Consider the following 11,235-nt stretch of genomic DNA (forward strand, 5'->3'; position numbering starts at 1 on the left):
TTGTACAGTAGAACTCAAATAGTGATAGTCTGGCTGTAAAGGCAGGTAGGTACTGACTGACTGCACAGTTCAAGTTCTCTGGAGCTTGACTGCCAAGGTTTGGGAAAGGGAGCCACACGTAAAGCAAGTGTCCACCACCACACTACATTGAGGCATTTTAAAACTTTAAAAGAGTTCACATGAAAAATAATGCTAGCTCATTTTTTAGCAATAGATAAGCTATATAAAAAACAGAAATTACTTTAGGAGGGAGGTGGGAGGTTAAGAAGTTTGATAAATAATTTTGTTACATTGTAATTGCCCCTAGAATCTTTAAAAAACAAAACAAATGGTAACTGTGTAAAAGGTAAAGTGATTTCTTAAATAAAACTTAACTCTTAAGAAAGGATTTCTAACATTTTACTTGAAATCGCTGTAAGAGTTGAATAAGCAATTTTCCTATTCTAACCTGTGCAAAGCTGTTTTGTGTCTACTGTAATTAAAACTAAGCATTGATTCCCAGGGCATACACTTTCAGACACAACTCTAGATCACTAGTATGTCTGCATCTGACAACATCAAAGATTTGCACCTAAAACATCTTGCATAGCAAATCCTACTCGAAAGTAATGTTGGGGGGGGTGTCTGTTAAGTGGATGTATAAAAACTACTCTTTTGGTAGCGCACTGTCTCCTCAAAAATAAATTTCCGGAGTTAAGTGGAGCTTTCTCCCAGATAGAAAAGTATAAAGCTGTAATTTAAGCAGACACTATCTTTCCACTAGCAATACTGAAATAGGAGAAATTTGAAAGCTCGATCATAGAGATAAAAAAAACTGAAGCCAAAAATAAACGCATGGCAACATTATTTAAGACCATGTCTAACAGGGTCCGGGTTAGGGGGGGGGGGCAAAAAAAAAGCAACCAATGCATTTTCCAGCCTGTTTTGCCATAGGGGGAACGTTATAAAGCCACGAGGACAGAAGAACATAGGAAGCAGTCCATTCCTATTATTATCATCGCTATTACTACTGCTAATGCTATTACAATTACTATCTTCGGGAGCTCACATATGCACGCCTGTCCAGATTTTAAAATATGCTTTCGGTCCTTCAGTAAATCTCTGGTGCCTTTACAGTATTTTCACTCCAGTGCAAGCGCAGTTTCCAGTCGCGGTTGCAAGCGGCTCTGGTTTGATTTGTACCACCTTACGAGGAAGTGAACGTTTCGCACGGAAGGGGAGGGGCCTGTCTCAGCAGCCAGCGGCTCTAGCAGGCTGCTAATAACATTGCCAGATTAGCTGCAACTTCTTGCTCCCAGCCTAACCTTTTACTGAACCAATCCTACATTCGAGTTTTCTTTTCTTTTTTCCCCTCTATTTATATAGGAACGGTTTAGAAACAATCAGATCCTGGGGGGTTTTCTTGTTTTTTTTTAAGGAAAGAGCTGGGGGGGAAGGCTAGATACGGCAAGCTGGAATATGCAATCTATAGCCTCTTCCTTTAACAAACAGATCAGTCTCCTACACCGAAAAATGTAGAATAAGGTCGGGGATTTGCTCTTTCTTCTCCCCCAAAAGTACCTTTTCCTTCCCCGAGTGAAAGGCAACCTTTCGGTTTCATGTTTCTCTCCACGCAGTTGAACGCTGTGTGGTTCTGCCCGTTTTGTTCTTGGGCTGCACAAAGCATATCAGCGCACAAGAGGGGGGTGGGGGGTTGTTCCTGCGACAGCAGCAAGTTTTAAGTCAGCTCAGCTCCGAAACGAACTTTGTGCTTTACAAAAAAAAAAGAAAAGAAAGCTAAAAACAGGACACAGAAGGTCTGCCGCAGGCGAAACGGCTGCAGCGGCTGCTACTGCTGATCTAATCTTTCCGAGTGGTGGAGGGGCTGGAAAGGGAGGACTTGGAGCTAGGCGGCGGCTCGCTACATTAGACTTTATTTACATACACAAATCGCAATATGCTGAGCCTGCCTGTGCTGGAGGGCTGCACACTTGCGAAAGACTCCTGGGTTGGAGAGTCCAGGAGAGGAGCGAAAGGTTGGTAAGATGAGTTTCTCTGGGCGGATCAGTGTGTGGCTGATGTCTCGGGGAGTTTGGCACAGTTGGCTGAACCAACAGCATCTGATTTCTCCAGGGAGATCTTCCCGGGCTCGTTTGAGTGCTCCTCCGATCCGGCCTATCGTGGACATGTCCTACTCGCGCCACTTTCTGGATTTCCAAGGCTCGTCCATTCCCTCTTCCATGAAGAAACTGGTAGCGACTAAGCTGAATCCAAACTTCCGAGAAGCTGTTTCCCTTCGCCATGACGTGCCCGTGCCGCTCCCGGGAGACGGCGATCTGCTTGTTAGAAACAGGTGAGAGACTCGATTCCCCTCCCGCCTCCTTTTCCTCCCACTCCCAAGGCTTGGCACCTTCGCCGTAAGTGAGGAGGGAGCAGGCGATTCCTCCCGCTGCTGCCCGCCCCGAATCTTTTCCCAGCAAAGGGCCCGGTGCCGCCGCCGCCCCCCCCCCCACGCCGCCCCTCTCTTTGCGATCCTATCGAATTGCATCATCTGCCTTGGACGACTGTTGGCGTAATTTATTATCCCAAATGCTCTTCCACATAGCCCCTGGTGCACACTTCCGTGCACGCAAAGCGGCCGTTCAATTGACTCTGATGGCCGTCCGGCCGCTCCTCCGCATTTTATGGACAAAAAGAAGTGGGAAGGCAATTACGCTCCCCCCCTCCTCCGGGGAAAAAAAAATCCATCACCCAGTCAGGAAAAGATGAGAAAAGTCGTGAAGCGACTTTATCTCGAGCCTGTAAGTGACATAAAGGTGCAAGAAGGAACTTCGCCAACCAGGAAATGAGTTTCCAAGCCCCTCCCAGGCTGGGTAGGATTGCGCCTAGTATCCACACTGAGTGTGCAAGGGTATGGGTAGGCTGCCCTTTCTTTGCTGTACCGCCCTGGATAGGCGAGGGCTAGTTGTGCTATACAATGGACTGGCAGATCTGTGTGGATCTCCACGTACGGTTCGTGCCGAGCATTTGGGACGTAGTGTTACAGCTTTAGGTTTATTTATCGTCATCTCGGGTTGGGTGCGCGCGCATGTTGCACACTCCAGATATTATTTTAGAGGAAGTTGTGTACAAAACTACCTTTCTCCCCTCCCCACGGCAGTCTTCCACGTCACTAACCTTAAGCGTGAGCTGAATTAACAGGAAAGCGAGGGACCTCCATGGTATGGGGCTGCCACCCACCTTTCCCTGTCGTTCCTCAGCCGATTAATTCCACTACCCTTTTTTTTCCCCTTTCACAACAAAAGCAAGACTAAAAGCAGATGCGGGAGGAAGGTGTACAACCGCTTTCCTTTTACACGGAAGTAAGGCCTTACCGATTTTGGTACCATTTACTTCCTGCGAGCTCTATGGAAGCCATTGGCTTTTGACAATATATGACTATTGTTCTGCAGTTCTGAGCAGAGCACTGCTTTATGTAGTAGGGTCATTTTATAGCAAAAAAAAGTGATTGGACAATATAGCTGTCCAGAATATAGTTTTTACAAATGGATTTTGTCTGGTCTTCTATTGTGTAAAATCAACTTTTGAGAGCCAAAAACTTAAAAATCAGGCAGGGGGAAGAAGAAGCTGTCATTACCGGAAAGAGGCAATTTAATCTCTGATTTGTGGGAAGATCTTTTAAGAGGAGTTTATTCAGATTCAGCGTTGCTGTCCCTAAAATGTTTTCTTTTAATGTGGCTGTAGGAACTTTGGGATAATCTGAAATTGCCTTGCACTACTTTTTTAGCGCTATTGAATCTGGTAGATTCAACTAGATAAAGTACAATGACTGAAATGAAATGATCTGTGAATCTCACAAAGTCAGGTGTTAATACAGATGACAATAGTTATCCTAGCTCTTCCTGAACCATAGGAATGTATATACTGTATGTTTGTTGTGTGCAGCATTACGCACATTTGTAAAGTCTTATTCTCTCTGATGTAAAAGGTTTGAATTATTGCAGTTATCAGAAGGCAGCATTTAGAAAGGAAGCATCTGAACCTTTGCTAATATTAAATATGGAAGTGATATCTAGCTCTGGGTACATTGAAATTCACTTTCTCGGCAAGAAAAGAAGAGAACTGGCTAATACAAAAGGGTACAGGACCATATACTGTGCTTCCTGACTGCCTCTGGCATCAAAAGGTTGTTACGCCCTTGTTCTCAAATCTCCTCCTCTACAGCACTTTCTCCCCCCCCCACATACTTCCATTTGAAAATTTATGCATGCAATTTATTTTGTTTCCAATGTAATTCTTTCCCACCCTTCCCTTTCTGCTGGGTGGGCTCTCTGGGGAGTTGGAGAATTCTTGTGTGCTCTCCTAGGTTGGAGGAATGAGGGATGCCAAGTCTCAAACCTACAAGGCCATCTCTCTCTCCCCTCCCCCCTCTCTATGGTAAACACATTTTGAGTTTGCAAACGTGCATGTGAGAAATTGCAGGAGTTGGGAGTTCACAACTTTTGTGTCGTGTGGATTGTGTGAGGTGATCTCCTGCCCTCCCCCTCCTTTTTTTTCCTGGAGGTTCTCACACTGGCAAGTGCAGAGATCTCATTAGTGCAAAATATAGTGTGTTAAGAATATAGTTCTTTGATGCCTGTTTTTATTCTTTGAAAGCTTCCTCAGGATTGTCTACACACACACATTTTTTGCAGCCTGTCTTTGTACTCTCTCAGTAGAATAAGTGCAGTCACCTGGATTTATTTAGCCTTGAAAATTCATTCTGGTCAATCAGGAGGCATGGAAGAAGGAAAGAAGGCAGGAAAAGGTGTTTAAGTATATCACCTCTATCTTACAGACTTACTACTTACTCACCTTAACATACTTATAGTACAGAGCTAACCTTTACATTTTGTCTTGCCTGTGACTCTTATACCCATGCATGCCTGAATGACATTTATGTTGCCTTAGGCTATTGAAGTTCATTTGACTTTAACTTTCCTCCTTTTTAGAACAAGATTTCAATTTAGATGAAATTCTCTTTTTGCCTCTGCTTGGAAAATGTGCCTATCCTCACAACCAAATAGATATGCAGTAGGATATATTTTCAATAGCAGAAATAAGCCCCCTGCAATATTTATAGAGAAAAAAGTCAATGGGAAATACAGCAGTGCATTATATTGTATTGTGACCAGTGTGAATTTGTGACCAAGACCAGGAAACAAACATAGTAAACTAAACATACTAAACAGAATTTAGGAAGATATATACACCTCTGTCTCAACCAAGATTGCTAATTGCTGGGTTCATAAGCAAATGCAAGACTCAGCACAGGTATGAGCAGCAAATATGTGGCAAGTGTCTGATTCTATAGAAATGCAATGTAATAAGAACTATTGGTATGAAAATCTGCAAAAGAGAAATTGAAGATGAGTAGATTCTGATAGTGTAAAAAAGTGGGAAGAGTTGCTATAATTGTCTCCTACAGATTGTTTGGGTTGAACTCCCCCCTACTTGGTGTTGGTGACTTTGTTTTCTCTGTTCAAGCTTCCTGCCCTACATATCAGGTCTTCTGAGGGAGTAAGTTGCTTCTGAGTAAGACATACAAGCTGCTTAACCTCCTTTAAACATTCCTTCCTGTCCCCTCCCATCTCACATTAATCTAAATTTGCTGCCTATGGAAAGTGGGGGACTTGGATGTTTAAGTTAAGCATTTCGCTGGTTTGAATATTGTTAAAGGCTTGGATGCCTCTACTTTGATGCAAAGGGTAAAGGAGGAGCAGGGGTAGGACATCAGTTAGGTCGAATGGTTAATTTACTGGATAATAGTGGAAAGGCCACACATCTCCTTCCCTTTGAACAAGCTGGACTTGGGACTTAATTTTGCAAACAGATACAAACCAATGGTGCCCGCAGTTGTCCAGTTAATTTCAGTGAAACATTACTATTCTGTTGCTGTCTACCCAGTGCTTCAATGGGGCTTTCACCTGAGCGTGTAAAGCTCCAAAGTAAACAGGGTAATGGGATAATTGTACAACCAAGTAGTTGTGCAATAATGGTGTATGAGTGAAATTTGCTGATTTCTAGTAAGAATAGTGGGAATAATTCTTTAGTCTGTAACAAAAGCTCATCCATTTTTAAAAAGTCACCACAATTTCAGATATACGCCTATAACATTTCCCTAACCTTAGGGTTGCTAAAATGGGAACTTTTTTTTTTTAAAAAAGTGATGTTTTGTGCTGAATGGGGACAAGGGAATAAGCAGAGTCTGGAGATTAAATTGTTCAGTTATGTTCTGAAGAAGAACTTGCTGAAAGATCAGGGTGTTGGGGACTAGAAAGGTTGCTAAACCTAACTGGGTTTATTACTTGACCTTCTGCTGCTGTCGTGGTGATTCTGCGACCCTGTCTTTCCTCCCTAGATTTTTGCTGGGCAATCCTGCCATTTTTGCCCTTGTTTTCTATGGGGGGGGGAGCTCTTATAAAGTTGGCAAGAGGCAACCGTAAGCACCTGGAAAACTTGACAGGGAAAACCCGAAGTGGAAACGGCCTCCGGTATTTGGCATAAGGAGAGAAAAGTAGTGGTGCTTGGGAGAGGATCACCCAGTGGCCTTCCACCCTCCAGTCGAGCTTGACAACGGGTTAAGGTACTCTTTGCTGTCAGCAGTTTCCCTTTCAGGCGGAGCCGTACGGAGTCAAGTCTTGTCTGCTCTGTAACCACTTCGCCTTCGTTAGGCACACGCACTGCCGGCCAGCGGGAGTCAAAGTAAACACGGTTCCCTCAGCAGAGCTTATTCAGATACATTGGACGAAGGTGCTGCGTGTAGTAGCACTTCGGCCAACGGAATTATTAGACGCCGCCACCCAGACAGCCACCTCGTTTACGTCCCAAGTTCGCGCCGCTACGCTCTCCATTGCTTTACCTCACAGAGGGGGGGGGAAGGGAGGGAAGGAGGGTCGTTAGCAAAGTTAAAAAGGAAGAAAATGGAAAACGGGCTGAGGCGGAGAAAAGTTGTCTAAACGCGTGTGGTGAAGGGCAACTCCGCTTCGGCATTTGCGGAGAGGCAGAGTACCCAACCCGGCCCTGCGCTCTTGCAAAGTTTCACTTCAGAGCCGAGGCTTGGAGCTGAAGGGAAAACAAGGTCCGGGAGTCTCGAGACCGAATCAAAGCCTCGAACTTGATCTTGCGCTCTGGAAAGAAGCCGCTTGCCGAGAGCGCGGGACCTTTGCCTTCGGCTTGAGGAAAAGGCGGGGGGGGGGCGTTAAAAAAAGGCTGGAGAGGCGTGAAAGCAGTAACACGCGGGAGGAAGAAATTTTTCAGACGAGTCGCGCCATCCCTTTGACTTTGGGCGAAAGATGGAGGGGAGGGGGGCGACATTCTACGTGCAGCACAAATCAGTTGTGCGAAGTGGAGAAGCAGGGGATGCGAGACTAAATAGGGCCGGCTTCCCGCCCAACCGCCGCCTCTCGGGGTAGCAAACTTCCTGCGAGAAGTTGGCTCGATAGGCGAGGTAAGGGAAGAAGAGTTTCTTCGCGTAGTTGAGCCTTCTTCCATCCTCACGTTGCTGCCCTGATCTTTTGTTGCTCACGTCCTTAAGGCAGACCTTCGCTTTAGAATCTTTCTCTTTTACTCCTCGCTTTGCTTTTCCACTACAGGAGGTAGACAGGACGTAAATTAAAGCTACTTGGGTTTTGTTTTGATTTCCCGAAGAGCCCGTAAGTAGAAGGAAGGTATCCTCTGCTGCAGATGCAGGCTAAATTGTATAAAGGATTGGACACTGCAGGAGTTGTTCAGCTGAGGATGTATGGACATATATTTCTGTATCTGTAGCTATATCATCCATATGAGAACACTTCATAATGAACCAGCCTGTTTTCTTAGAATTAGAAATGTCCAAAGAGCTTCCTTTACTTTGGTAATTTTTATACATGTAAATGATTTCAAATCCCCATAAATCCACATACAGTTTCCCTGTTTGGGTATGAAACTAATATTTTTTTTAATGTATTTTTTCATCCTCATGCATAATTAAACGGCAAGATTGATTTATTTTTGGATATAAAGGACAATCGTATCAGCATAGATTCTTTTTAAACTTAGGTGGAAATAAAACTGGCTCACTCTCTCTTCAGTTAACTTGTTTCTTGGCATCACAACATACGTCATTGCCCATCTTTAATACTTTCACTCATTTTTACCCCTTAAAAATCAATATATGCAAACTACTGGTGCACTATTTTACTTTTTCTGTTCAAGGTTCTTTTAAGGTGTTTTAGTCATTTATATACAGCAAAATGTTTTAATAATGTGCAAATTAGTTGCATCAAAAAGCAAATTTATTATAGTCACTAGATCAATTTTCTTTAAATTTGCCTGCAGTAACATTTTTGTCCATCGACCTTGGAGAGGACTTTGATACTTCACATTATCATTTATCATATAAGGTGTTATTACAATCTGAAATGTAAATTTGCTGCCAGAGTCAATATATTTGCTTATTCTATTCTAGTCTAGTCTATGCCATGCCATGTAAAAAACATTTTTATTCCATAGCTTATCTTAGTTACTTTTGTCATGTATAACAAGAATGCCTTAGGTTTTCATTTGAAGTTATAATGTCAAGTCTGCATATTAGTAGAAGTGAAATCTGATTACAATAATCTTTTTAAGTGGGGGGCACAAAACAATTCCTGTTGCAGCCTTTGAGATGTTTGAAGAGGCCTTACTTAAATCTCCAGCCTTGTGCATTTAAATGAAATTATTTTCTTAACAAGTCTTGTTAAAAAGAGATCTTAACACATTTTTTGTTTTCTTCTAGATTTGTTGGCATTAATGCATCAGATATTAACTACACAGCTGGCCGGTACGACACTTTGGCTAAGCCTCCATTTGATGTAGGTTTTGAAGGGATTGGTGAAGTGGTGGCCTTGGGCTTAAGTGCAAGTGCAAAATACACTGTAGGCCAGTCTGTGGCCTATGTAAAACCAGGAGCTTTTGCTGAGTATACAGTTGTGCCTGCTAAAGAAGCCATTCCCGTACCTTCTATGAAACCAGAGTTTCTGACCCTTCTGATAAGTGGAACTACAGCGTATATCAGTCTGAAAGAGCTTGGAGAATTGTCTGAAGGGAAGACAGTTCTGGTGACAGCAGCAGCTGGAGGCACTGGCCAGTTTGCTGTGCAACTTGCAAAGAAGGCAAAATGCCACGTAATAGGAACTTGCTCCAGTGATGAAAAATGTGCTTTTCTGAAATCTATTGGCTGTGATCGACCTATCAACTATAAAACTGAAAATATTTCTGCTGTCCTCAAAAATGAGTACCCCAAAGGTGTGGATGTTGTGTATGAATCGGTTGGTGGAGAGATTTATGACTTGGCTATCAATTCCTTGGCTATCAAAGGTCGCCTGATCGTTATTGGGTTTATTTCTGGCTACCAAACACCTACCGGCCTTCCACAAAGTCACACAGAAATGCTGCCAGCAAAGTTGCTAAAAAAATCAGCCAGCATCCGAGGTTTCTTCTTAAACCATTACTTTTCCCATTACCAAATGGCTATGAAACACTTGGTTGAAATGTGTGAAAAGAGAGAAATTGTTTGTGAGGTGGACTTTGGAGACCTGTCTCTAGAGAGCAAGTTTACTGGCTTAGAGTCAGTGTTCCGTGCTATAGATTATATGTACATGGGGAAAAACATTGGAAAAATTGTAGTTGAATTACCTCACTCTGTCAACAGTAAGCTGTAAAAACAGAACAATGACATAAATCAAAACAGAGCAAATGGGCATTTTATGCTTGGCGATAATGCTTTAATTTCTTTAAAGCTGGCAACGGGTAACATTAAAATAGCAAAACAGTATTTTGATTTGTTTAAGAGGTTTTGGGTGGTTTAAAAATGCAGCGTGTAGCTGGCATTACATTTACTTTCACATTTTTTGGTATGGAGATTTTCAATTTCCAACTTGCAGTGGATTTGAATATAATTCTAGGCAAGTACAAAACTGTTACGAATTGATGTCATACCTTTCTTCTGTAACTCAGTATGTGAAGGCATATGGAGCTGCAATCTTACAAAGTTTGAATAAGATGAAGCCCATTGTCCTTAAAAGGCTTAGTAGCCATTTTTAGTAGACATGCTTAGGATTATGCAGCAATCCTATATGCACTTTACACAGAAATATGCCCTACTGATACTCAGATTGATTATGCCTATAAACATCTGTATAGGACTGCACTATTAAACTACGTTTGAGATTTGGGATACATACAATTTGGGATACATACAATCTGCAGACATTTTGATAATGATTCTCTGTAAAAAAAGGTTTTTTCCTACAAAGCGTATTCTATATAACACATTTTTATTCTAGTAAGAACATGTATGACCTTTTTATGTGTATGTTGTTTGAAAATGATTTTTTTTAACTTTTGAATCAACCTTGCCAGCTTTTTGTTGTTGTTATATTTCCGGATATTTGGTTGCCTTATAAAATTATATTTGAAATGTTGTCTTGCTATTACACTCAGTTATTACTAGAACTTTTCTAATGTTAACCCTATTTTAAATTCTGTTGAAGATAAATAATCCAGGAATTTTCCGATTAATGAAATGCACCAGAAGATATAAACTGTATCTCTGAAAATGGAAATGGCACAGATTAAAATGTTGGATTAGAATGGCATCAGTATATGGAATGTATTTGGCTATATGATCAAATGTCATTTCTGTAAGAGATCATTTTGTACAATTATGAGTATAAGCATTAAAACTAAAATAAAATTTTTTGCAGTTAATATTTTACAGTGTGATTCAATTATCCAGTTTTTCCTCCTTTTGTTCAACAATATAATCTCATGCCTGATTTATTTGGCTAGAAGTTCCATTGGGACATAAACGTTTTTGAACTTAACAAAACTTATATCTAAGTAGATAAATATAACTGAGCTGTCAATAATTGTCTTTGAAATGCAATGTTTTTAAAAAATCATTTTACAAGTAGAGCTTTCTACAGTCACCTTATGTCTATTCACTTTGTATATCCTATTTGGGATTTGGGGAAGGCAAACATGTTTGATTTCCAAGTGCATCAGTACATGTACTGATTCAAAACTAGGGTGTTTTTTTTCAGAAACTTCAAAGAGGACAAAATGATACGTTTTAAATATCCTATATTAGTTTCCTGTTCTCAGGTCTTTTACTTTTTTTAAGAATTTGGAGAATTGGAAACAAGTTTTTAAAAGTGTTAAACATTCTTTGAGTAGAGATTGGATTTAAATTTA

The 11,235-nt window shown here is 41.5% G+C and overlaps 1 protein-coding gene across 2 annotated transcripts; it reads left to right on the forward strand.

The window, feature by feature from the left end:
* The first annotated feature begins 1,745 nt into the window (after positions 1-1,745).
* Positions 1,746-10,749, forward strand: PTGR3 (prostaglandin reductase 3). Of its 2 annotated transcripts, XM_083359040.1 has the most exons (3): positions 1,746-2,015; positions 2,113-2,332; positions 8,777-10,749. In XM_083359040.1, exons 1-3 carry the CDS (start codon positions 1,937-1,939, stop codon positions 9,699-9,701), a joined length of 1,224 nt encoding a protein of 407 aa, XP_083215166.1. In that variant the 5' UTR covers positions 1,746-1,936; the 3' UTR covers positions 9,702-10,749. The 2 variants fall into 2 exon arrangements, with proteins under 2 accessions (XP_083215166.1, XP_083215165.1); XM_083359039.1 differs by having other exon boundaries at positions 1,781-2,332.
* The last annotated feature ends 486 nt before the right edge of the window (positions 10,750-11,235 follow it).

This window comes from Vipera ursinii, assembly GCF_947247035.1.
Source record: "Vipera ursinii genome assembly, chromosome: 3".
In the NCBI taxonomy this organism is placed as follows: domain Eukaryota; kingdom Metazoa; phylum Chordata; class Lepidosauria; order Squamata; family Viperidae; genus Vipera; species Vipera ursinii.

Excerpts from the sequence above, each read along its gene's own strand:
- PTGR3 (XM_083359039.1), top strand. The coding sequence starts at position 2,025 with ATGAGTTTCTCTGGGCGGATCAGTGTGTGGCTGATGTCTCGGGGAGTT. Across the intron at positions 2,333-8,776 it reads GATCTGCTTGTTAGAAACAG|ATTTGTTGGCATTAATGCAT; the intron begins GTGAGAGACTCG and ends GTTTTCTTCTAG.